Genomic DNA, 26542 nt, shown 5'->3' on the forward strand with positions numbered 1-26542 from the left:
TAGTGCAACAGGGATTTGACCCTATGACCCTCAGATTACGAGTCAAAAGTCTTAATCCACCTGGCCATGCTGGGCCCAACCAACAATGAGAGATCAAATTAAGATAAAAAAGCAATGCTATGTACTTATGCTAAATTGATAAAAACTGAGTTATAAAAAGTGGTGTCAATTAGAATGCAAGATAAAGCCATTTTTGTGGAATTTTACTAAATACTGTAATAATTTTCAAAATGTATACACACACACACACCACTTGAATATATATGTGTATTCAATTTTATACATAGAACCTATATACTTTCCATTGAGTCAATTATGGCTAGAATCTATATGTTGCTGTAGATACTCAAAGCTACCACTTAATGATAGTGAGATGATGAATTAGAAAAAAAGGAAACACTTCAACTTATTATCATGATAAAAACAACCTATAGTCAAGATGCGATTTTATTAACATGTTAACTGCTGGCAAGTGCTAATAAGGGTTTTAGCTTAATATCTTTGTGTCTTCAATTTAAACAATATCAATAATAAATTTAAAATATGTAACCTTTACATTTCTTTATTTATGATGCACTTGCAATGTGAGCATATTTTGAATGTAATAACAAGCATTGTTTTCTAGGCTCACATTTTATCATTACTATATATATTTAAAAGAAAATTTTTTATTTTGATGTAATATGAAGTTATTAATAAATGTTTAAAACATTATTTAAATGTATTTTAAATGGGTTTGTTTTAGGTTCCAGTTTCTTGAGTAAAAAATAAAGAATTATTTGCCAACAAATTTCAAAATGTAGATTACAACTAGATTTCAGAAATGCATCATGATTGAAAAACACCAATAATCAAAAGAGGATTATCTCCTTACTCTAACACTCTGCAGAAGTCAGGTGAAAATTAAGTACTTTTGTAAATATATCCATAATTAATCTCATTCTGAACAAATCTGAAATTTTTTATAACTTTAAAAGCTGAATTGACAAAATGGTCATACACCTAGATAATAAAAAAATGTCCAACTACCTTGCTCAGAAACAAAGGAAAAATACTCTTCCTTAGATCTGCAACTGTCCATAATCTAAGTAATCAGAGTTTGAGCTCTCTAGCCAACAAAGCAATCATTTGAAAATTTTAAGATTTAGCAGTTTGAGATTCAACATTAAAATTTAAAAATTAAACTTTTCTAAATTTTTTATATCATTATATGATCAACTGTATTTATTCAGTTAATTTTAAAATACCAGAGGCATGGATTCTGTAACTTTATGACCTTATAGTATAGTATTGCAATAGCCATAAAAAACAAACAAAAAAACTTCACATTCTCAAAATATTAAAATTATCAACTTACACCTTTATCTCTCTTTTTCTTCACATTTTCTGTATTATCACTTGAGTTGCTTCTTTTCCTAAGTTGTGGATGATACTCAGGCCTATGCCAATCAAATCTATATTAAGATACTGTTTACTCAATTGTCTACATCACAAAGAAAATACGATACATCTCTATAGCTTGAACATTATGAAAATCAAACTTAATTAAAATTACAATGACACATTAAACATTTTCTTAACTGTGGATCATAACTTGAAATTATTTGAATTGTTTTAAATTCATGGAGCAATAGGGTCTAATTATAGTTGTAGTAATATTATGTACAAATTTATATATTTGTTCATTAATTTAGTATATTGCATAGTTCAAAAACTAACTTCACTCTGCTTCTTCAAACTGTAAATTTTATATATCTTAAGAGAACATTTTTCTAGCTTTTCAACAATAGATGGTACTTTTATTGTTGTACCATTACAAAATGATCATTAAAAATACCTGATGACACTGCTAGTTGTTCAAGTTATCTCAAGTGCCTTATAATTATTTCATGTACACAGAAAAAAAATTTCATAATGTATTGCTCATTTCTCAGTAGATGTTTTTTTATAAAACATATATATACTACCTGTAATGATAGATACATACTCATTTAAAGCTTGAAGCTTCTCTCTAAGCTGATGTAGTTGTCTATTTTTGGTGTCATTTACCACAAAGTCATCACATACATAGCTAAAGGCAGAAATATGCACAATATTAGTAAGCATTTTACCTTCCTGAACAACAGAAACCCACAATAAAATAGGAACATTTTATACTTGTCTGAGAACCATATTTTGGAAAATAGTTAAATTGTTTTATAACTATAGAAAAGGTATTTAACCAAAAAGTTGTTTTTGAAATTAACACTGCAGTAAAAAATATAAAATCCAAAGAAATACTTTCCTCTACCTGTTTGTAATAAGAGTCAAGATTTTTTTTTTATATGCACCTTACTAATTCTTCCATTATTTACTATCTCCTGTTTTCACCTATAATCTTGTGTTAATCTCAGCTTATATTGTGATTAGGGTGAAGAATAAAAAATATCTAATACTTACCACAAACAAGAGATGTACCTGAATGTTATAGCAGAGGTTAAATATCATCATTACATTTAAAACAATTGTAAAGTAAAACTCCTTTGAAGAGAAATTATACTTTATACTTTCTATACTTCAAATACATTTGGTCCATATTAAACTGGAACAGATTGTATTTCTTTACATATGTTTATACAAAGGTCAATTTCTGGATAATAAATATAAAAATTCAATGCAACAGCCAAGATTAGAAAACTGTCAGTTTTATTTTTATATATAGATATTTCAAATGATATCATACATATTTCAAAAAGATATTACATGGTGGTAGATGGTTCAAGCAATCCATGTTTTAAAAGAAACCTAAAATATCAAAAGTGTTTTATTATATTCTCTCGCAGTGTTGTAATTAGGTTTGTAACAGACTTTTCTCTTCCTAATTCATTAAATATGTATACACTGTAGGGAAATTGGCAGTTAAGCATGACTGCTAGCAGCAAACAAATTTACTTGACCTTTTTCAGAGAATATTTGTTTCAGATACACCTATGTATTTGAAATGCTGCAGGATAAGTATCTGGAAAAAAATGTTAATCATTGTACAATATTTTTTGTTGTTGTGTTTCTAAAGTATCTGGAAGATCACCTTCTTGGACTGTAATTTAGACTATTGGCCATATTATGTTGAAGCAAAGAGACGAATAGGTTCTTTGGAAGTTTTACTACTTATATAATAATTAACTTTTCATTTTTGCATATGAAAACATTCTAATACATTTTCTTAATATCCACATTTAACAATAATATCGCTTAGTTATATTTATTCTGCTCTTGTAGTCCTAAATATCTTCCAGCAATAATAAAATATTTACTCATTCTTAAGTTCAATTAATCAAGAATATTATGTTAAAATAGAAGCAACTGATAAACTGCTTTGAATGTTGACTTAAATAAATCTTGGTTTTGCCTATTACAAGCAGCACTACATAAATATAAATGTGTATTTTTATTTGAACAATAAAAATATGATTAATGATCTATATAACTTATTTCTAAACTACATGTGAACATTAAATTGATTACCTGTAGGGTAACAGGATTTTCAATCAAAAATAAATTAGTCAATATTGTAACAGTCAACAATAAATTATGCAAATTCATACTATTGAACTATGTTTCCCACATCTTAAAAGGTAAAAATGTACTCTCCTAGTCCTAGCCAATTTAACAATAGAAATGTTGGAACTCTGCAAACTATGGGCAATTCTCATTTTTTATAATTCATTGTCCTTGGGAAGATTTTACATGATCTGTACAACTATGTTTTTCAATCCAAAAAGCTGCTCATTTATTACAGTACTATTCAGTTGTGCAAAATCTCAGTTTTACAATAAATATAAACAATAATAAAAGTGACAGAGAACCATTTAGTCCATTATCATAATCTCTCCTTCCACCAACTTAAATGTGATTAACCACAGTCATATCCAGGAAATATTCGTCTTTTTTTTTTTTTTTTTTTAAAGTACATAGCTACACAATGGACAGTATATGCCATTCCTTCCAATGAATATCAAAACTACATTTTTAGTGTTATAAGCCTTCAGTCTTACTATCGAACCACTGGAAAATTTTACAAACTTGGTGTACACCACATTATCTAGCAAACCATCACACAAGTTCAACGAAAATATTTTTTCAAAATAAGCTTAAATCTACACTTTCAAAAGTATAAAAATTACCCCTAATTTCCAAATGAACATTTTAAAATTTCCATTTTGTAACAGTTTTCAGCACTGTAATGAAATCCACTTTAATTCTAGATTCCTGAAAAAAAATCAAATTTCTCCTCCCAGTCCAGCTGTTGATATCCTTTTTGTAATATGACAGTTTCAACTATTAATCTTATGAAAAATTACAAAAATACCTTAATTTTTCAATTCAAAACTATTAGCTAGTTTCACCACAAATAAAAATTTAAAATGACTTCTTTGAGCTTCTATCAATAATCATGTCTAACTACAACACTAATGCTCTTATATTAGGTTGAGGAATAATTCGCGAGCATTTTTAAATAATTTCATTCAAGCATTACATGCAAGACTATACAATACTTCAATGCATGAACACATTACACCAAAACATTTATTATGATACTTTATTTCATGTAATACCTAGATATATAGTATGCATTGTTTTAAACAAAATTGCAAGAAATTAAATGCGAAAAGCAGATGGTGTCGAAAATGCTCGATTTTGTCCACTTGACATTCCATTTAATGAGCTGAAAATGAAAGCAAAAATTAAAGACATATGAAAATCAAACACACCATCTATTAGAGCAAACAATTATCTACCAAATGACATGAAATATTTTGTGAAAGTGTTTCATTTCTGAATATATTTTTTTAACTTGCAAAACGCTCACGAATTATTCCTCAACCCAATAATACAAACAAGTCCTTTCTAAATGTTCATATCGTAAGGACATAACTTTATATCTTTCCAAACAAATTCATTTTTATCACAATTACCATGATAATCTATATTCTATTGAATGTACTCTCCATCACAGTCCTAGGCAATTTAACAATAGAAATGTTGGAAATCTGCCACATTGTGGCCAGTTATCATCCGTTTGTTGGGAAGATCTTTCTTAATGAATACAATATAGATAATAAAATTCTCAATCCAGAAAGCTGCTTATTTATTACAATACTCTTCCAGTTATGAAAACAAACATTCAAAATTGGAACACATAAAAATCACAATCACTTTATTGGAATCATATTCACTGAAATAGAACCTGTAAATCTACTATTTCCTAACAGAAATTTGTAAAGCATATTGCTATTAAAAATGTATCTTACCAGTATGTCGCATAACTGTGGCAGTCCATAGAGACCATATGCTGATCGTTTTCTTCATGATGAGTTTTAGCATGTGCATTTACATATCTTCATCATGAAAACAAAACAACTAAGTGTTGAAAAAGTAGTAAAACTATTTGTTCACATGAAAACTAAAAACCAATATTTTCTTAAATTAAAACAAACAAAAATACTGTTCCATGTAGATACATTCTCTGATACTTGAGTCAGTAAAGAAGGAAATCCTTATAAACAAGAATGAGAACCAAAAGAAAAAAAGATACAAGTTGTCAGAATTAAACTTCTGTATATACATGTATCAACAGCCCCATACTGAAATATGTATAGTTTTCACTATGAAATGTTTGATAGAAACTTCAACTTCATTCTTGATGACTGTGCAAATTACAAATTGTATATGAAATTTCCTTTACAAAAAATCAGTTAAACAAGAACTAAGATAGCTTAGTAATTTGGTGCCCAAACAAGTAATACTAGTAATGTCTCTAGCTCAAAAATATGTTTCAGGTAACATTCTAAAACAGTTACTCCCTTGCTATGATGACAGGCATAACTGTTATTAGAAACAACATGTACATAACTTCTTACCTTCCACAGTTGATTTCCCCACATGTTAAACAGATCCAAGAGCTTTTCTTTGTCTTGCAAACTACAAAAAGCAGTCATTAAAGTTTTGTAAATATGAGATCATTCAAAACACTCCAATATTTTTTGGGTATGTCTTCACAAAATGAGAAAAATGACGTTCTTCAAAAGGTCAAAAATCTTTGGGATTATTTATAATAATCCAAATATGTATTTTAAAACTAATTTTAGAATGTTAAAAAAATTGTTTCAGAAAAAAATGTTTTGGTAATCACTTGATTATAAATTCTGCATGAACCCTTCATAATAGAACAAAAACTACTGCTTTATAAAAATAAGTTTAGAAATGAAAAATCTATTATCATTAAAGTTTGATGTGCACATGTACATGTAATACATCTTTCTAAAAAGGGATTTCCAATCTTCTCTAACAATACTAATTTAAAACACCTAATTACAACCTATTTCAAAATGAGAATTTTAATACATTTCATTTTATAACTGTTCTAATTCCTTTTACTGCAAACAATACAATAAAAATTAGCACAACAATTTTATAAAGGTATAGGACACAAATCTCTTGAGAATGTAATTCACTATATACATTACTATAGTAAGACAATTTTGTTGACTCATGAGGAGACATCAGTGATTCATCCCTTGTGGTTAACAAATTTAGCTCCCTTAAAGCCTAAAGTACCAGATGTTATGGAAGATTAAACAGACTAACAAAAGAACTAATAGTACAACAGGATATGCAATGATAATTTTTTTTTTAAAGAAAATCCAACGAAATAAATGTTGGCTCATCAAAATTACAGAACAAGTAGATGTTAGGTTTCATTTACTGCAATAATTGTAAGTATAAGAAAATTTATCATTGATCAAATTTATTTATCAAAAGCTATATGAAACAGTATTATGATGAAAGTTTTAGACTAACTATCAATATAATTACAATTTGGTGAAAGATGTTTCTAGAGTTGGGTAATTAACTTAATTATCTATGAATATCAAATAATCAATTGATTAAAATTACCGCTTTTTTATTACTATTTAAATTATTCCAATCATCCTAATAATGGAAATATTGCTATTATTTCTCATCATTCTGAACTAATTCAACACTGTTCAGTAGTACAGACTGATGTTACAACTCTAGAAAATACAAAAATAATCAAAATATTACTATTATGATTTCTAATTAATATTTGTACAATTAATTCAATTTGTTCCACTTTGCACTGGCATAGCCTAGTAATATAGAGGGTTGCCTTATAGTTTCAGTCTGAAGTGTATTCAACCTATTGAATGATGATTCACTATATAGGGTATGATCCACCTCAGGCAGTTGAATATAAGGTTGCTACACAGTATATGGTTTGCAGTTAATTGGTTAATTTTGATGTGCAAGCCCCAAGAAAGGTAAATGGCTGGCAGGATCCACTGCCAACCCTTGGGCTAATCTTTTACCAATGAATAGTAGGATTACTCCTCACTACTGACTGGGTGTTATAATTCCTTTACAACTAAAAGGATGAACATGCTTGTGATTCTTAAACCATGAAGCAACCACCCTAGCTACTAGGTTATGCCAGCCTGATGGCATATTAATTTTTTTATTATATGCTGTAAACATGAAAATCAGTTGAACTACTTAAAAAAATGAGAAATACACTGAATTATTTATTCAATAACCATTATAATATAAATAGAGCGCATCTAGTTTTTTCTAATCTTGACTGTGAATACCTTGTGTGGTGCAAAAATACAATCTATGGACATACAGATTACTACTGATGCAAGGAATAATTTGTTTTAAATATAGCTTTACCTACAATTCAATTTTTATTTCCAGTAAATTATTTTTAATGTATTTTGTATAATAATGGTCAAACATTATACAAAAGGCCAATTGTATCATAAGACTAATTAAATTTACATTTTGCAGATCTTCTAAAATTAGTCCTAAAAATTTTTAAAATAGTGCTCAATAAATCTCAATGCTTAATATATCTGAATGTATATAGTAGTTATTTTTAATAAAAAATAGAAGTGAATATCATTACAAACTAGTATTACATTTAGTTATACAAGTTAATATAGTGTAAATGTTTTAACTCCACATTGTTTCCATTTACTTCAAGTCCTAACTGAATTCCAAACAACACTCGATTTATGATACATAAAAAAGTGGTGCATTGATAGCTTTCTCAGTTAATGAATGCTGAGTGATTGAACCAAATTTTGACTAGATTTTGATTATTAACATTAATGTGGAAATTGAATTTATACAAGATGTCAGTATTTCTACTTGATTAGTACATAAAAACTGAATGATGCCTTATGTTTACTCACACAAAAGCACAATGATCCACTGCTCTGATGATCTTCAGGATTTAAAGAAACAAATGGAACAACCTTTATGAATGTTGAATTGTGTACTCAGATATAAAAAATTACAAATCTAATACATTTAATTTGTGAACTTTCATGTGGTATTCATTTTTGGTTATCTTTATTCCACAAAACATCAACAGATTAGGTAATTCTATTTTATTAGGACTTGCATACAAGTCCACTCTGTTTAATATATGAACTTAAAAGATCTTTTTTGTATTTTTTGTTTTGTACTTAGCTTCATTAATACTGTTATTTTTGTCTCTCAAAAGTCATTACACTTGGTATAAAGTAATGTGACTTCTGGATAACTGAATCTGACAGATGTGACCATTTTTTTTTTTTACTAATTTCACCTTGTACTGTTGACTTGTGGTGTGAAGAGGCCAACAGGCTAAGCACGTGCCAATAAATAGGAGCTGAAAAGCAATGGAAGCACAGACACATTCTCCAGTCCTCAAAAATACAGCTTCCACAGTATGTCAAACAGTTTGATATGTGTTATTTGTTAGTAACAACGTGGCAACACTTCTACATGTAGAAGAATAAAAAAAATGTTCAGCCAGTTATACAAGGTGAGTGATATTCTACATATGTACTATATAGATGTGTATATGTACATACTTATTCAAAGAAATCAACAAGTCAAAATTACAAATTACCATGTTTTATTTATTAATGAAACAAATCTTAGTTTCATATCACTATAATTTCTTTCATGACATCTTGTATCATTGAATAAATGGCTATGATATTTATTTATTTTTGTTTAATCTCTTTTTACCATGGATTTTATTCTAAAAGGAATCTAATCAGATAACTGTAATGGGGATTATTTAAAAATATTGAATCCAACTGCAAGCGATTTATCATTCAACAATAATTAATTTCTGTTTCATAGCAAATGTAGTGCAACAGCTAAGTGAATGATGTGCCCTTACAATAAAAACCAGTCTGCATAGCTTTAGAAAACTGATTCATTTGGTGAAAAACAGTAATGATGAATAGTGGTTATGACCACAGTTATAGACATCTTTAATGTTTCAGAATTATACATATTCCATCTTCAGCATCTTTGCACCCTTTGAAGACCTTTTAGTTCTAATTTATGGATGTAATGATTAGAAACTATTGATAAAAGAAAATCCAAGCCTCAATAGAAATTGAAACTTGTTCACCATTGCTTTATTCAAATAGCCTCTATTTATTGTATTGTTAGACTACTATTTATACCAAATATTGTGCATTTTTACAGAGTTGCCAAAAAGAGAATATGTAATTCTGAAACTCATTTAAAGATAATTAAAATTGTTGCTGTAACTGTGCTATTCATTATCAGCAATAGAAACGTAATGCTTTAGACAATTCAGTAACTTAGCTTTTACAGTTTAACTTTAGTTTTGTATTTTCTCAAGTATACTTTCAGTACTTGATTAATTAGAACATCACTTTTGATAACTAAAAACTATCATGTCAACATCTCATGTCATTAACAACACAATATTTTTGTATGTTTGTCTTTGTCTATTACAAAGCTACTAAGCCTGTCTTCTACTGTCCCTAATTTTGAATTGTCCATCACAGGGAAGGCAGCAACCAACTGCAAACTCTTGGGCTACTCTTTTTACCAAAGAATAGTAAGATAGGCCATCGCGTCATAAACACCCCCACAGCTGAAAGGTCGACCATGTTCGGTGCCGGGTTTCGTTTTCCATCCGACCCACAGATTTTTGACTTTCAAGGTCACGCCAGACCCTCACAATCTTAAACATGAACCATTACGACTCTGTCATAAAATAAACATTCGTTCTTTCGAAAACATAAGTACGACTTTTATATAACAGATTTTACATAAATCAAAATCCCTTGGAAAAACTATTCTACTCGACAATGTTAAGTGTACATTTTATCATTTTGTGCGTTATTACGCATTAAACATATCACTTGTATCTCATGACAATCATATAGTAGAAAACAGCGAACAAACAATTATTAATATTTGTCTAAAGATGCTTTCCTTCATGTTTTGATTAAAACATTTCAATTAATTTTTTGACTAACATATTACATTGGTTTCTACACAGTCTGGCTCGGTATGGTTAAACGATACAAAACATTTCTAAATGTTTTGCGTTTGGTTGAAGTTAGAACACTAAACGACTTACAACCCACTTTACACACGTTTTTCCAACATCAAGGTTGTAAATTTCACTTAGGGGTTTATACTACTATCCACGTGTAGTCACACTGCAGGTTTCTTTATTGTTCTAAAAGACAGAACTATTGTAACAATGACTCATATGTTAGTGAGACAGTAAAGAGCTCTCTCTTACAGTAGCTACACTCCTCTGCATACATAAAATCAAAATTTCATCTTGGATTCTAAACTGAGTTCACGAAAGGTAGCATGTTATATAAACGTGATAGAATAAATTATTAAAACAATGATCTAGTCATTTTTCTACTTTTTTTTTTTGAAATTCCTGACGAAAAATGAAATAATGAAAATATTCGCCAAACAAACTTCGAGGGAAAATACGTTAGCGCACAATCATAAAATTCTTGAAGCACTGATTTGGTGCTTATTATAAGTAGTGGTTACAGATTTAATTCTATAACACACACATTTATATATACCACGTTTAGCCTTTTTCATGCCATATACGTTATGTAACTATACATGTACGAGTATGTTCTATACTATAACTTGTTCCTTAAACTTTTTGCAAAGCTATTCGGAAGCTACTTACCTCAGTTGTTCCTAATTTTGTAGGGACAGACTAAAGGTAGGTAGCTAGTTACCACCCGTCACCATTAAATATCAGATTACTCTCTGTTAATTAATAATAAGAGAGATGATAACGTAACGTCCTATATAGCAAGTTGAGGGAAAAAAAATTACATGTGGTAACATTATACTATTCCAATGTATAACTATTTTCTTATAAACTATGTTCTCAGATAGAAACTGGGTCCCTTCCTTAAATAACTTTGGTTGTTGTAACATAAAACGTCACAGCAAATTAATATTCATTATTCTATATTTTCTTAAATAATATGTTGATTGCTGAATAGCCTACTCTTTCAACTATTTTTTTCAGAATTATTAGACATGGACAGCGAAGAAATAACAATCTTACAATATGTAACACGCGAGTCATTTACCTCATGAGGATCTGTTTTACAACTAAAAAGAAAGTCTGCCAGTCTACACGTGCTGCTAAAAACAGGCCTAGTAGAGCAAATTTGAGTTATTGATTTTTTCGAGCACGCACGTTTCCAGTTTCTTCAAGTCTGTATTAAACGTATTAATCATGTAAAACATTCTTTCTGAACCTTCCTATGTATCAACAATTTCTCGCTTCAAAGCTCGTTTCTGATATTTGTTTAATTTCGCACAAAGCTACACGAGGGCTACCTGCGCTAGCCGTCCCTCATTTAGCAGTGTAAGACTAGAGGAAAGGCAGCTAGTCATCACCACCCACCGCCAACTCTTGGGCTACTCTTTTACAGACGAATAGTAGAATTGACCGTAACTTTATAACGCCCCTACGGCTGAAAGGGCGAGCATGTTTGGTGTGACGGGGATTCGAACCTGCGACCCTCGGTTAATAAGTCGAGTGCTTTAACCACCTGGCCATGCCGGGCCTTCCGATATTTGTAAAATTATGTTTTAAAACTTACGATAGAATACAAATCGGAAATACTATATTTGAATATTTATCGTACTTCTGTGTTGTTAATATTTGTAGTCTTTCAGTATTATCACAAGCCTTCGTGACAAACACCACACCGTCTGTTTTTATAGAACGTTAACTACATTTATCACAATATTTATGGAAAATTATTTTAAACAAGTTAGTTTTGGTAAGTGTATAAAAGACATCACACTGTAAAACATGTATATTATTTTCTTTAATTAAATTTATCTTTACTGAAGAATTAATTAACTTAGTAACAAGTCTACACTCTTCCTCAACCTCAACGACACCAACTGGTCATACAAAACCACTCACTATATTCATTATGTCGAGAGATCAACTTTAAGTAAAAATATATTGCAATGACGGCTGATATGGGGATTAAAACTTAATTAAAATACAATGGATGAACAATGTTTTGAGCTGCTTATATCATCTTCAGGTTAACAGACTTAGGTTAATCTGAGGACAACCAAAGCAGTTCAAAACGTCGTTTTTGTACTTTATTTTAATTAAAGTTTTTAATACCCATACCAGCCGTCTCCGCATTATATTTACTACACTGTTGAATATTTTTAACGGGCTTGTTACCATGTACATGTATTTCATGCATAATAGTTCAGGATTAAAGAATTTAAAACTGATCCTGAACTGGTGTATTGTATCCAGAGGTGCTGGTACACGGGGCCCGTGCCCCGAATCCCCGATTGCTGTCTTGAAAATTCAGAATAGAAAACAGCGATCAATATTATACTGAGACGCCGAAAATTCCCACGCCTATGGGCCAGAGCCTCGAAGCTTTAACGTATCTAGCGACGCTTCTAGTTGTATCATAAAACGGAGGATAGCTGAAAAACGCTTTCAAAAACTTGAAAAACGAGTTGGAACTAGGAATATTATTCTCACGTGCGAATACTCGATTAGTTGAATGTAACTGATTAAAGAACACGGCAATTAATAAATTAGAAGAATTCCATTAATCACCACGCTCTACTGAAAACGTAAAGATGTTTAAAGATATTTGAAATAAATGTTAATTACAACTAGCAATAATAATAAACCTTTCACGTGAATTAAAACAATAGGCCTTTGAGAACACATTTTTTAACTGTCCTTGGTTGACGACTACGTTCTCCATTTATTTCTCGCTCTCAATTGTCGCCTCAGTAGATTTCTAAATAATTTCAGCTTTTTCCTTATTTCAGGAAGATTCATGTTTACTTTCAAACCAACCAACCAACCAAAAGTGAATCATACCTGTTCATATGCATTAACCTCTTGTTTTACTTTATCTGACCAAACTCTATTAGCTGTACGTAATGTGCACGTTAGCCCTTAACGAAGTTTGTTGTGCACGATTACAAGTATACTAAAATATTTCTTGCCTGTTGCAGATATAAAGAAATAGTAAAGATATTAGATACCTTACTAAGTGAAGACAATCTATAATCTTTCTGCACCACAATTTACAATATTTTTTTACTCTGACTCCAGAAATTTCCACACATACACACACACACACTTTAATTTTTTAAATATCAAACTAAGTTACAGTAACTCTTTCTCATCAGTATTAGGCATAAGTTCTGCAGTTTTCTACACCTGGGATGCACCACTAAGATTTCCATCCATGATAAAGTTCCCCATGTATGTACAAATTTGGCATTTTTATGGCAACTGAAAACATGTAAAACAACCATTACTGGGGTATCTGATCAAACAATTGTTATCTATTGACTAAGAGGCTTAAAAAACTAATTTTTCTCAACTCTAACGAAGAAGATGCGCTTCTATAGATAACTGGTAATTAAGAAGCTCACAACTGATTCATTCCATAGGTTACTTCAACCATCACACTGAATGTGTGTGTGCGAGATTCTGTCACTTTCAGCTTTACATCACAAATACTTTCGTGTTCAGATGTTGGAAGTTACAGAACTGACCAATATGGACTTTCATATCAAATGATAAATTTATTGCAGTTAATGCTCTGACCAGTACCTCCTATGTAAGGTACTGCTGCTCTATTGTCATGAAGTTTAATTGGTAGGGCATCAATAAAAGTAGAACTAATAATGTGGAATTTTTGTTACCATTACTTTGTTTCAGCAAACAAGTAGGCTTAACGATAGTTTTCAGTAACATTTAAGACTTTTCTAGTTTTCATGCAGCAAAACGTTTTTACTTCATTAAGTCATTTATTGCAATTGTTAATTTCGTTTGTCATCCCAGTAACATTGAATACACGCATTTTTCCAAAGCAATTAAAAACTTTTCTATAATAATTACAACTGAATTTCTTTTTTATGTTTAATTTTTAGTAGGAAATATTTCCTAATTTTAATGTCAATTTTTCCTAACTTTTCGTCCTGAATTATGTTTCCTATCATACAAGTTAGAGCTTAGAAAGTGAACCATTTCAATTGCAGCTGCAACTCTTTCATACATTTGTATACAAAAGGAAAACTAAAAATATTTAAAATGTTTCAGCTGGCACCATCTAGTGAGTGCAGTGAAAACTATTTAAAATAAGTAATTCAAGGCTCCCTACTTAGATTTCATCACCATGCATGAAATTGGATTTTGTAAGTGGTGAGCATTCACACAAAGCAGTTCTACCTGTTGGCCATAAATGCATGTATATTTAAATGAAAGCTATCTTAACTAGACAGTAACTATTGAATGGATCACCCCTAATTGTGCTTTAAGTGTTGATTTTATTGGTAATGCTGGTGACATAGCTTATACCCATAGCAACAGAAACAGTACCCTAAGTTTATTTAAAATGTCAATGTCAAACAAACATTTTCATTAACACACAGAAAACATGAAAATACATAGTCAAGATTTGTACTATCTTAAAATATGTTATGTGAAATATAAAAAATAAAATAAAATTTTACACAAGTAAAAATGAAGAACTTGCAATTTTTAATTTTCCTAACAATGTCAATATGGCTAAAACCAAGACCATAATAAAATAGAGATAAAGATATTTATTTTTTTAAAATGATTTTGCTTCTTTTCAAGTGTAGCACTGAGCACAGTTCAGATAAACTATAAACTTCAGAAGACTGACTTTGTAATCATTAGATTTATTAGAATCCCCTTTTAGCCTTTTTTTTTTTTATATGAATCACTTAAAATTTTCTCAATCTTAATATATGAAACACAAATCTACAACTGCTTTTTGCATATGTCTGAGTTAAATTCCCTGAAACTTGTTTTATGGCTATCTTTTCCTGCCAAGCAATCTTGCAAAATTTCAGTTTTACAATAAGTGTAAACAATAAGTGACAAAGAACCATTTAGCTCATTAACACAATTTCCCCATCCACTGACTTAAATGTCATTAACCACAGTTATATCTAAGAAATATTTAAGCTTGGTTTGTTTTTTAGACACTAAGCTACACAATGGACTGTCTGTGCTGTTCCTTCCATACATATCAAATCCACATTTTTAGTGTTATATGCCTTCAGTCCTACTACTGAGCCACTGGAAAACTTTACAAGTTTGGTGTACACCACATCATGTATCAAACCATCACACAAGTTCAAAGAAAATAATTTTTCAAAATAAGCTTAAATCTAAAATTTTAAAAGTATAAAAAATATCAAATGAACATTTTAAAATATCCATTTTGAAACAGTTTTCAGCACAGTAATCAAGTCCACTTTAATTCTACACTACCAAGAAAAAATCAAGTTTCTCCTCCAAGTTGAGCTGTTCATATCCTTTTTGTAGTACAACAGTTTTAACCATTGCAGTCATATGGAAAATTACAAGAAACCTTACTTTTTAAACTCCAGACTTTGCAGAACTGTTAGCTCTTTTCACAACAATTAAACTTTACAATGACTTATTTTTAGCTTCTATCAGTAATTATGTTTAACTACAACATCAATGCTCCTATAATACAAACAAATCCTTTCTAAATTTCCATATCCTAAATGTATTAATTTTTATTTAAAAAAAACAACAACCCATTTTTATCCAAATATCCATAATTTTCAATATTCTATTGAATAAGAGAAATATTTTCAAGTGTAGCACTGAGCACAGTTCAGATAAACTATAAACTTGTAGTGTATCAATCTTTTTACCTGCTGCATATGAAGCTGATGCAAACAATGAACAAAAATGGTTCCAAACAGGAAAATAAGAAAAATGTTCATTTGTAACCACACTTTGTTATCTCACACCAAGCCAATATACTACTGCATAACTAATGGATCCTTATCAAATATCTAGAAGGCAAGTATGTCCTCTTAAAAAAACAAAAGCTCAGTCAAAAAAATAACCATTTTAAGAAGTCACCTACCATTATCCTGAGTAGTTACTTTGCCATTTTTTCAAATGTTTCTTCTGTTTATCTCTAATAACAGATTAACTACAATAACATATATCTACCAGCTCCTTTCAAAACTATGGATTTCATTGACATTCAAACCTCAAAATTTCCTTGATGCCAATTCACTTTTTATTAAAGACAGTAAAACTTCCATGACCTCCTTGCATAGTTTATCCCTGATACACAAATAATCAAACGTATATTACAAATAGCATATGAATTTGAAACTGGTAGATTTTATTACACATTCACTTTAAAATTTAGACTACTAATTATATATCAACCTATCTGAAACAAAAAGGTACAATTCACTATTTTTTATCTTAATACAATATTTTATAAGAATTTTGTAGGTTTCATATTTTCTAAATGTAGTTGATGGATGAAGCACAATTTAATCAAGTCCTGTTATCTTTCAAAAGTTTCATGAAATACTGAATAAAAGATTCTTAAAATTTTAGTTTGATGTCCATAAAAGTTGTTGTAAGAATAACATTATATGCAGGACAATATCAATATAAAAATGTTGGTTTCACTTCTGGACACAGCCAATTCACAAGTTCAAATTTATTGTTCAACTAGTATTTAGAATGTTTAATTTAGTTTACTTTAAGAATGTCATTCTCAAGAATAAACTTTCTTTTCTGTTATTCACAAATCAACATCCTTAAAGCTAGAAGAAGTAACTAAGGTTACTACAATCACCACTAGGTGGTTGGTTTGTTTTGAAACTTTAATAATGCTACACAAGGGATATCTGCACTAGTCATCCCTAATTTAGCAGTGAAATACTAGAAGGAAGGCAGCTATTCATCACCACCTACCACAAACTCTTGGACTACTCTTTTACCAATGAATAGTCAGATTGGCCATTGTATTATACCTCCACAGTAGAAAGGATAAACATATTTAGTGGAACAGGAATAAAACCCATGACCCACAAATCGCAAGTACCCTAACCACCTGGCAATGAAGTTGTTGGTCAACCTGTACAAAGAATATATGCTCCAATAAAACCTGTGAATGAATCCAATACACATTATGTTAGAACAGGATGTTACTTCTAAAGTTAATAATTTCAATTCATAATTAGCAAGTTTTTAATCTTTCAATAGAAGAAGCTGTTAAAATAACACTTGTTGTATTTATATTTTTATATATTTCTGAACTTGTATGGTAAATCTTCCAGGAATAAGGCTAAACCCAAGAGTTTAAGTTTTGTAAAAATGTCTTTTTGACAAAAATAAATGAAAGTAGAAACTTTGAGAGAAAATAATTAAGCTTAAACATCTCTTCTTATCAGTATAAAAACAAATGTAAATAATTCATTTAGCACTTCAGACATTTTCCTTTCCTCAATATAACATTTAAAGACAAGGGCCCTGTTGGTCCACTGAGGTTGTCCCATCCATTCAAACCTAGCCCTGATTTCTTAAATATTTTTAGAGCTTTCCATTAACTTTCTTAATTTGACCACATTCACCAAAACCTGCGACTCTCTTTTGCAGTTCATATACAAGTAAAATCCTTTGTATCAAATTTGATCTTTTAAGCTATGAAATTTTCATGTTATCTCTTTGTTCTACCCTCCAATAACAGGTCTGGTGATTTCTTTCTGTATCCTCTACTGACTATAAATTCTACCTAACCCCTTTGAAATTTTCCCTCTACCATAAGAAGAAATGAGTATAATCTTGAGAAGCCAAGTTGCATATTTGCTTTTAAGAAGAATTATTTTTCTTATAAATTTGTAATTTACATAATCAATTAGAGTTTTGTGCTTAAATTTTGGATTCATTAAGACCATAAGAATCAAGTTGATAAAAAAACAAACTATCACACTTGTTAAGATTACCCATTAACCTGCTTAATTTCATATACACTGTATTTGAAAAACTAAAATTGTAATTATGTACATTTAAAAACAAAACTTTGAAAAATTTAGGCTAACTTGTAATCCTGTCCAAGGGAAAAAACTAAATGTTGGTTTTCAGTTTATTTTTAATAAATATTTGATTAATGTCTAATACGGTACTATTCTAGAAATAAAAAAAAACTTTTCATTTCCAACCTATTTAACCTCTTCTTCAGCCAATGATAATCAGTCTTAGAAAATTTAGATTACACCTCATTTGCTTTTTAACTGGTTTTCACTACACAAGTCTTTATTTAGTAAAATCAAATACAGAAATTAGAATCTTTCATTCACACTTTCCAATATGAAACTCATTTATTGAAACATATAGTCTTGCAGGTATGTAAGAAAAAAAAACATTTCTTATTAAAGTTTTAAAATTACATTACATAGTTAGTTATACTTGTATCAAAGTTATGTGTGAAAATTAGTAAACACATTTCAATAAACAGGGCAATAATGTGTGCCCATGTTTGTAATTTTATATTTTAACCCTTTCACTGCAGTGGGCTGTAAGGTTCACAGCATGATATCTGTATGTGTGAGAAACATGCCACATGCATTTATGGTATATTACTACCACTTCATTTGCTTATTTGTATTTGTCTTGGCTAAGCCTATATTGTTCCTCAGGATAATCCTCAATATTTCTTGTGGTTATGGTGTTAGGTAGATCACATGACAAAGTAATGGACTACCAGATATCTTCAGCAACATTACATACCTTCTAAGATGTTTTTGATAAATAATAGAGCTTTTTCAACAATTACAGCTTTACACTTTCAGCTACATCTCCATGATAAAATAGAAAAAAACAACAAACAAGATCAGTTATGCCTTCACCTGTACAAGCTCCCTTCATCATTTCAGTAAAACCAAAGCAGTGAGTGCCAGTGAAGCCCATGATTTTTCAAAATTAGTTGTTAATACTGAATGTTGTAAAGATGTGTTACTGACAGTAACAGGCTTAAAAATAAATCACAAAACTCTTTAGTACTTCAAAATATTATATCACATCATAAAATAAAAGTTTCACAATCATAACCTTTAAAAATTTGTGCTAAAAAACTGCAACACTTTAACAAATTTCTACACAGGAAATAAAATCTGTTGTCAAATCAAAAGGGTTAATAAAAACCAAAAGTTTGAGTATGTTAATTTTTCAACACAAAGTATTATTAATGACCCTTACTTACTAATCATTACAACTGTCAGTGTCGATAGAAATATTCTAAAAGAATACTATTTACTACTCTAAAATTATGTTATAATTTTCAATATTATTAAGTCACGTATCCGACAATTCAAATAATATATAGCGATAAAACACCATACAGGAGTTTTATTTAATGACACGAAAACCATTATTTCGATCCGTTTCTAAACCTTCACAGCTTAGATCCTATCAACTTCTAGTACTACTGCGGCAATGACAAAAGGCCAGCCGCGTTGCCATTAACGCGTTCACATCTTTTTCTGGTTTAGGCTAAGCCTAGAAATACACTATTACTAGTGCAACACTTAATTGTACAACTGTAGTTAAGTAATCGTAATTAATTTTTATATTACATTTTTAATAAATCATAGCAAGCTTTTAGTGTTTTTCTTCTTTTTTATTTTACCTGAGCAAACCCAGTCATTCGGAGAATTTTCATTTTTTAACGGTAAATTAGTAACTTTCACACAATTCATCAAGTGAGGACATTCCATGACAACAGTTCTTCTTAGGTAGCTATCAACGACTGTTCAACGCTAAACTTCTTTCAGTTCCTTTCTTCTAAGCCTATACACGAACTTTACCAATAGAATTTTTGTTGGCTCCGCAAACTATGCCATCTGGCAAATATTTCTCTAAGGTGAAGAAAAGATGATTTTTACGAATGAATTTTTTTTTTTAAATTACTGTACTGGTTAAGATAAAGTATAAGAATTTATACGATTATATTTGGTGGAAAATTTGTATAAATTAATTGGTTTACTCATACACCTTGTGATATTTAATCAATATAAGTATTTCATCTTCTAAGATGCAATTATTTATTATTGCAAAATATCTTTGTTCTCAATAATAAATAATTGTAATTTAAAAAAAGTGTACTATTTATATTAATATATTATTAGATTTGTTTGATCTTTTGTAATATGACATAAATGGTATACAAATGATTTTATATGAACAGCATACGTGGGAAAATTTCATATTAATAGATAATTCAAGATATGAGAGCTCAATTTCATATACGTTTTTTGTATTTTATACTTCAAAATAAAAGCATGTTAATATACTTCTGTTGTAAGTTTACGGTGTCAAACTAATTTTATCTAACGAAATAAAATGTTCTCTATATTGTAATGTTTGTTTGTTTGGTTTTGAATTGCGCGTAAAGCTACACGAAAACTGTTTGCACTAGCCCTCTGTAATTTAGCAGTGTAAGATTAGAGGGAAAGCAGCTAGTCATCACCACCCACCGCCAACTCTTGGGTTACTCTTTTACCATCAAATAGTGAGATTGATCGTCACATTATAAAGTTCCCACAGCTGAAAGGGCAAGCATGTTTAGTGTGATGGGGATTCGAACCCGCGACCCTCGGATGATGAGTCGAGTGCCTTATTCACCTGGCCATGCCGGGCCCCTTCATCTCTGACTGTACGTGTATCTATCAGAGGTAGAAGTATGCTGGTGCTTAGTACTGGAATTTATTAGATCTGCTTTTTCCACCACTTTGTATAGCTTTTATATGTACTATCAGAAAATAGAAATCTTACAGAATTTTAAGTGACTATTAAATAATCTTAAAAAATGAAAATAAAAATCCAGTTGAAGTAAGATTATAACTGTGAAACTTTCAATTAAGTTGCCTGTTTAATATGTATATAATTGCCTTTTTGGATCCCTGAAAACAATTACTGTGTGAATTTTTCCAAGTCTGTCTGAAATTAATCACAAAACTATCAGTGCTCTGGCCACCAATGGTATCGAAACCTAGATTATAGTGTTATAAGTCCACAGACATACAGTTGTGCCGATAAGGAAGGCAGTGTCTTTAAGCTGTCGTTGGTTTCTTAGCACAGACTTGCACAATGAGCTATCTCTGCTCTGTTCATCACGGATTTATGATGCTAAAATAAGGAGTTCGATTCCCCTCGGTAGATTCAGCAGATAGTCCGATGTGTCTTTGCTACACAAACACAGATCTTTTTAAATTTGAAAAAGATTGGTAAGCTAACTTTATAAAAAAATAAGTCATAAAGAACGAACATCCCGTTAAATTTTTGAAATTATATTACACAATACATTTACGACTGTAAAATAAAAAACGATTTACTGGACCCCAATTTTTGTCTTACATTTTTTCGAAACCTAATTTCTTTATTTTGCATTTATAATAGTATTTTATTCTCCAAAAGGTTTTTAAATACCAACTTCAAAAAGTACTGTATTTGCTTTCATAAAGAGGTCGCTTTTATAGGAATATCACTGATTATCGACACATCTAATGACTTTAGCTATAAGCCTAACGAACGAATTATGATGTAACTTAAATGCGCTTTTAATATCTTATAATTACGTGAAGTAGAAAAATCCGCAAAATAAGTTAACTGGTAAGTAATGCATATTATGTAAGGTACATACGTATGTATTTATTTATATATATATTTGTTTTACTCGGGCATTAAACTCTTAAAAATCGCTTTTTGAATCTTGTATTATTTTTAAGTTTTAACTTAACCAGTGGATTTGGGTGAGTCATTAAATATCATCTTTAGTAATAGTTAATATTAGATGTCAGAATTTAATCTCTGGGTGTAATTTTAGTTCATTTATTATTTATTTGATCTAGTGTCTGAATTTAAAGTTAAATGAAGATACAATGGAAACGAGTTTTCGGTCCTTGATCTTTTAGTTTTAAAATTTTATGATTAAATAATCCTTTTATCGATACACTGATAGAAGTTAAATATTATGAAAAAGGTTTTATTCTGTGTAAAGTAAAGCGTTTTTTCTTTTTAATAACGTGTGGACAACAGCGAACCATTTAGCCCTTCATTTCAACTTGAGTCCTGATTATGTCTTTACACTTAATCTTGAGAAAAAGTCTAAACCAACTCATTTATTATTCTTCAGAATAATATCGATACTCCTTTTGAATTATGGCAAAGTTTCAGTTTCCACAACAGCTGATGGAAACTCATTCTGTAATTGTAAGCAAATCACCCTCTTATTTAAATTAAACAGTCATAATTGGAACCTAGCCTGTTTTTCTTTTTTTCCATATCTTAAAATTTTGTTTTGCCATTCTTTTTTAAGAATCTATCAAAAATAAGGTCGAATTCGTTAAATTTGTTTCTTACCAATCTTTTTATAATGAAAAACAAGATGCTTTATTAATGTATTCCAATATGATAGCCCTTTTATCCCAAAATCATTCTAGTAACGTATAGTAATATCCTTTCTTTATAGCGAGTTGAATCATTTCCAGTTAAGGCAATAGTCTTTCTTTAGATTAGGAGACTGCAACTGTATACAGTTTTTCAAGTAAGACATAACACTAGCAGCACAAGTCATGTTAAAGAGAAAACCATTCTACAAGTTTAGAAAGACTACAAAACTCTTTAACAAACTTAAACACCTGATTAAGTTTTACTACTTCATTTGTGTTCCAAAGAAGATAGTAAATGTTTTCTTTTGTAGTGTAAATCCTCTCCTCAGGAGTAGGGTTACCAAATATCCCAGTTTTTAGCCTTATTTTTTGTCCCTCTCAGAAACAGTAAGTGTTAAATTATTCCACTTTCTCCATACCTCAGTGTGAGTTTGATATGATTTATTATTAATCATGACTTGTTTACATTTTTCTTGAAGAATCATATGGTACAATACTCCCTTCTTTACTCTTGTGTTATAGAAAGTAAATAAACATTTTCTTTTGTGTAGGTTCAAAACAGTTTAGGCATGTTTTTGTTTTACTTACTATAGTTTAAACCAGATAAACTTTTAATAAATGTTTTTTATGGTTTAAAAAGTAATGCAGTAATGATCAGATTATTTATTTTCACATAAAACCCTATAACCAAAGCATTTTAAAAGGTGGATTTTTCTTCATCATGGGCAGGTAGATGAAAGATCCACCTTTTGCAAATTATTTGGTTAAAGGTTTTTGTATTGTATTAAACTGTGTTTTGAACCTCCATATTTTCTTAATGTTGTGAAAGAAATTATTTCAGAAAATGATGCAATAAACATCAAATTATTTAGCAAAAGAACTGTTACAATGTGCAAAAAGTTCCAAATTTTTTATTCTCAAAATTTGGTAACCCTACTCAAGAGTCATGCTAGAATCCTGTTTTCAGTTTTTTCAACTTTTTGCATTCTTCATATTCTTGTTCAAAATATATCATCTTAAGCCTTGTCAGAGTTTTACACAAAGGTATTATAATAATAATAATCTTTGTTTTAAAATTCATAATACCCTTTTGATAACATAATTAAAGAAACAGAAATCTTAGCTCTCTGCACCACAAATGAGAACTAGGAAGATCATTTCAGAATGCTGGTAAATAGAACTTCTAAATCTTGTTTTTCTCAACACCACAAGTGCTACTCTTATACAAGTTTATTGTCATCAGTCCTAAGAATATTACTAACTAACTTAGGAATTCATTTAATTCCGTCATAAAAAAAGTCAAGCAAATTTCCTCATCACTCTTAATCTTTGTGAAGGGATTTGGGACTTTTACAAATGCAGTTATTTCAAAACATGTCTAGAAGATCCCATTACATGAATAGATGTTTTTTACCTTTAAACATGTTCCACAAATCTAAGCAGTTTACTTGGTGATCCAAGCATATCATCAATAATATCTTAATTCTTCTAATTTGTGTATTTAGTTTGCATCCTCCACTGGTACAGTGGTAAGTCTATAAATCTACAATGCTAAAATCAGGGGTTCGATTCCACTCGGTGGACTCAGCAGATATCTCGATATGGCTTTGCTATAAGAAAACAAACAATCTTTAGTCTGCATTGGACATGATGAAAAACTCTTGAAAGAAATACTTGATGATTTGTTGAAAGGTTTTTCTTTATTAAGGCTCCAGACTTGTTATGAGGGCATTGTTTTCTATACCTGTTTGCCATTAGTTTGAGCATTTAGAAATATTGTTCATTACCAAAATATATGTGATTTTATATTATGCTTTAGTTTATTGTGACATGAAGTGTGAAACTAATGAATGATTTTTATAAGTAAGTAGGTATAAATTTTATGATATATTCTAATTATACAAAGTAACAATTTTTTTCTTAGGTGTACTGGAAGAGGCTATGATTTTGTTAGTGTGAAAAATGACTGATGTAAGTCTACAGTTAAAGAATTACCTCAGGAAACTGGATATGCCTGCAGTTCTCAGTGAGACATTGTGTCAGATTGAAGAGATAACATTCAGCTCAGATGCATCTCGCAGTTATCAGCAGCTCATTACTGAACTCATAGAAGAGTTTGTTTTCTCAGAAATTGATAGACGAGGTCAACCGAAAAGAAAGTTATCGGCAATTAGAGAGCTTCAGATTTTTCAGTCTCTTTGTGACTACTTTAATGAGTCCAGAAAAGAAAGAAGATTGGCTATTTTCTTGTTACTTTTCCCATGTTCATCAAGATTAACTGAAAAAAGACAATCTTTATTGGCCCAGTTAGTTTCATTAGCTGTTGCTGTAAAGAACAGTAGTATTTTACAGTGTGTAGGTATGTGGATGCAATATATAGGATGTACATCCACAGTCTCCATGTATGTAGCCAATACTCTACTGACAGATTACTTTAAGGTAATTCCTGACTGTACTGGATACTTGGTAGACTTGCCAGAAATCTCACCAGTATTTTGTGCCAGCCTCATTGTTGCATTGACACGCATTCTACCTGAAACTTCTCCACCTTTAAAAGTAGTCAAATTAATATCACAGTGGATAGGTTCTTCCTCATCTGTGTGCTTTAGCCCATTGGAAATTCTTCCTCCAGATTCTTCCCATTACACTGAGCCAGAAATCCCATTATGTGGGCTCTTACTTTGGTGTATTTTGTCTCCCTTCAGAGAATGGAAGTCTGATGTATCATCATATGATAAAATAGCTTTTGCTTCACATGATTCTTTGAAACTTACTGAAAAAAGTGATAACAGTTCCAATGTTTTTTCCTGCCTTCACTTAATGCTTTTAGAGACCATGATGAAATCTGGACAAAGCAGGTATGATGTTACACTGCTTAAATACATGGTTCCCATCCATGAAGTTATTCGAATGATTAAAATTGTGTCCTCTAAATGTACTTGCGTTAACCCATCTTCTGATGCTGTTGAGGTCTCTATGTCTCGTTTAGCCCAAATGTTGCAAATAGCTTGTGCATCAAAATGTCTTCAGGGAAATTTGGAAGATATTTTTAAATTGGTTCATCATCTACCATATTCACGACTACTACATGTTGTTACAGGATTTGGAAGAAAATGATTTTTCCTTTTCTGTCATGCTAAGAATAACTGTTGATTTTTTTTTCTTTTAATGTTTACAGTTGAACAGAGTGAAATATAAAAGGTGATAAAAGCTATAAAACCATGAGTTTGACATTGTATTTACTTTATCATTATTTTTTATTTTCAAAGATTTTCTTGTACCATTCTACTATATATTGTTACTGTTCTTATTCATTACTTTAAACATTCAGTAAAGATTTACCTGATTTTACATCACAATAATGTTTTTACTTTTGTATAGTAAATGTTTAGGAAAATCTTGAGAATTAGCTAAATGAAACATTTTTGTTAATCAGTTTTTTCAAACTGTTTGAATGAAGGAATATTTACTTTATGCTGCACTTCATGTTGAGTCAGTATCTTTCTTGGGTGTAGGTTCTGGCTTTGTGTGAGAATTTAATAGATTATAGTTTTTTTGTTTTGCTCTGAGTGATTTGCTGAACCATTAAATATTTTTTTTCTTCCTGTTTCCTTGTGAGGAATGCTGTAACAGTTATTAGTGCTCAAGATCAGGAGTGAAAAGAAGTGGCACATTTCCTCATATCTAAAATTTTTATTAACCACATTTATTCATGTCCTTTTTCTTAACTTGATAACATATTATGGTTTACTTGAAGAGGACTGATAAAACATTTGCTGTCAAATTAGTATCTGTTGCAACAGTACTTTTTTAAGCACAGGATTTCTAGAATAATACAAAAGAATTTTAATCTCAGATATCAAAATTTGTATGTGAACTTGTTTTAAGCCTA

The 26542-nt window shown here is 30.1% G+C and overlaps 2 protein-coding genes across 3 annotated transcripts in view; one reads left to right on the forward strand and one right to left on the reverse strand.

Annotated features, from left to right (window-relative positions):
* Positions 1–20103, reverse strand: part of LOC143249520 (ubiquitin carboxyl-terminal hydrolase 3-like) — a 37169-nt gene extending 17066 nt beyond the window's left edge. Inside the window, exons 1-5 of one of the 2 annotated variants that reach the window (XM_076499506.1) lie at positions 19890–20103; positions 5901–5961; positions 5292–5378; positions 1988–2071; positions 1358–1439 (exon numbers count right to left, since the gene is read on the reverse strand). In XM_076499506.1, coding sequence (XP_076355621.1) covers positions 1358–1439; positions 1988–2071; positions 5292–5378; positions 5901–5961; positions 19890–19977 — 402 coding nt within the window. In that variant the 5' untranslated portion in view covers positions 19978–20103. Of the gene's footprint in view, positions 1–1357; positions 1455–1987; positions 2072–5291; positions 5379–5900; positions 5962–19889 lie in introns of both variants that reach the window. The other variant, XM_076499505.1, reaches the window with a different exon arrangement.
* Positions 20104–21729: 1626 nt separating this feature from the next.
* Positions 21730–26259, forward strand: LOC143249521 (integrator complex subunit 15). The gene is made up of 2 exons (XM_076499507.1): positions 21730–21871; positions 24575–26259. Exon 2 carries the CDS (start codon positions 24613–24615, stop codon positions 25765–25767), a length of 1155 nt encoding a protein of 384 aa, XP_076355622.1. The 5' UTR covers positions 21730–21871; positions 24575–24612; the 3' UTR covers positions 25768–26259.
* Positions 26260–26542: the final 283 nt, after the last annotated feature.

Source organism: Tachypleus tridentatus, chromosome 4, assembly GCF_004210375.1.
Source record: "Tachypleus tridentatus isolate NWPU-2018 chromosome 4, ASM421037v1, whole genome shotgun sequence".
In the NCBI taxonomy this organism is placed as follows: Eukaryota; Metazoa; Arthropoda; class Merostomata; order Xiphosura; family Limulidae; genus Tachypleus; species Tachypleus tridentatus.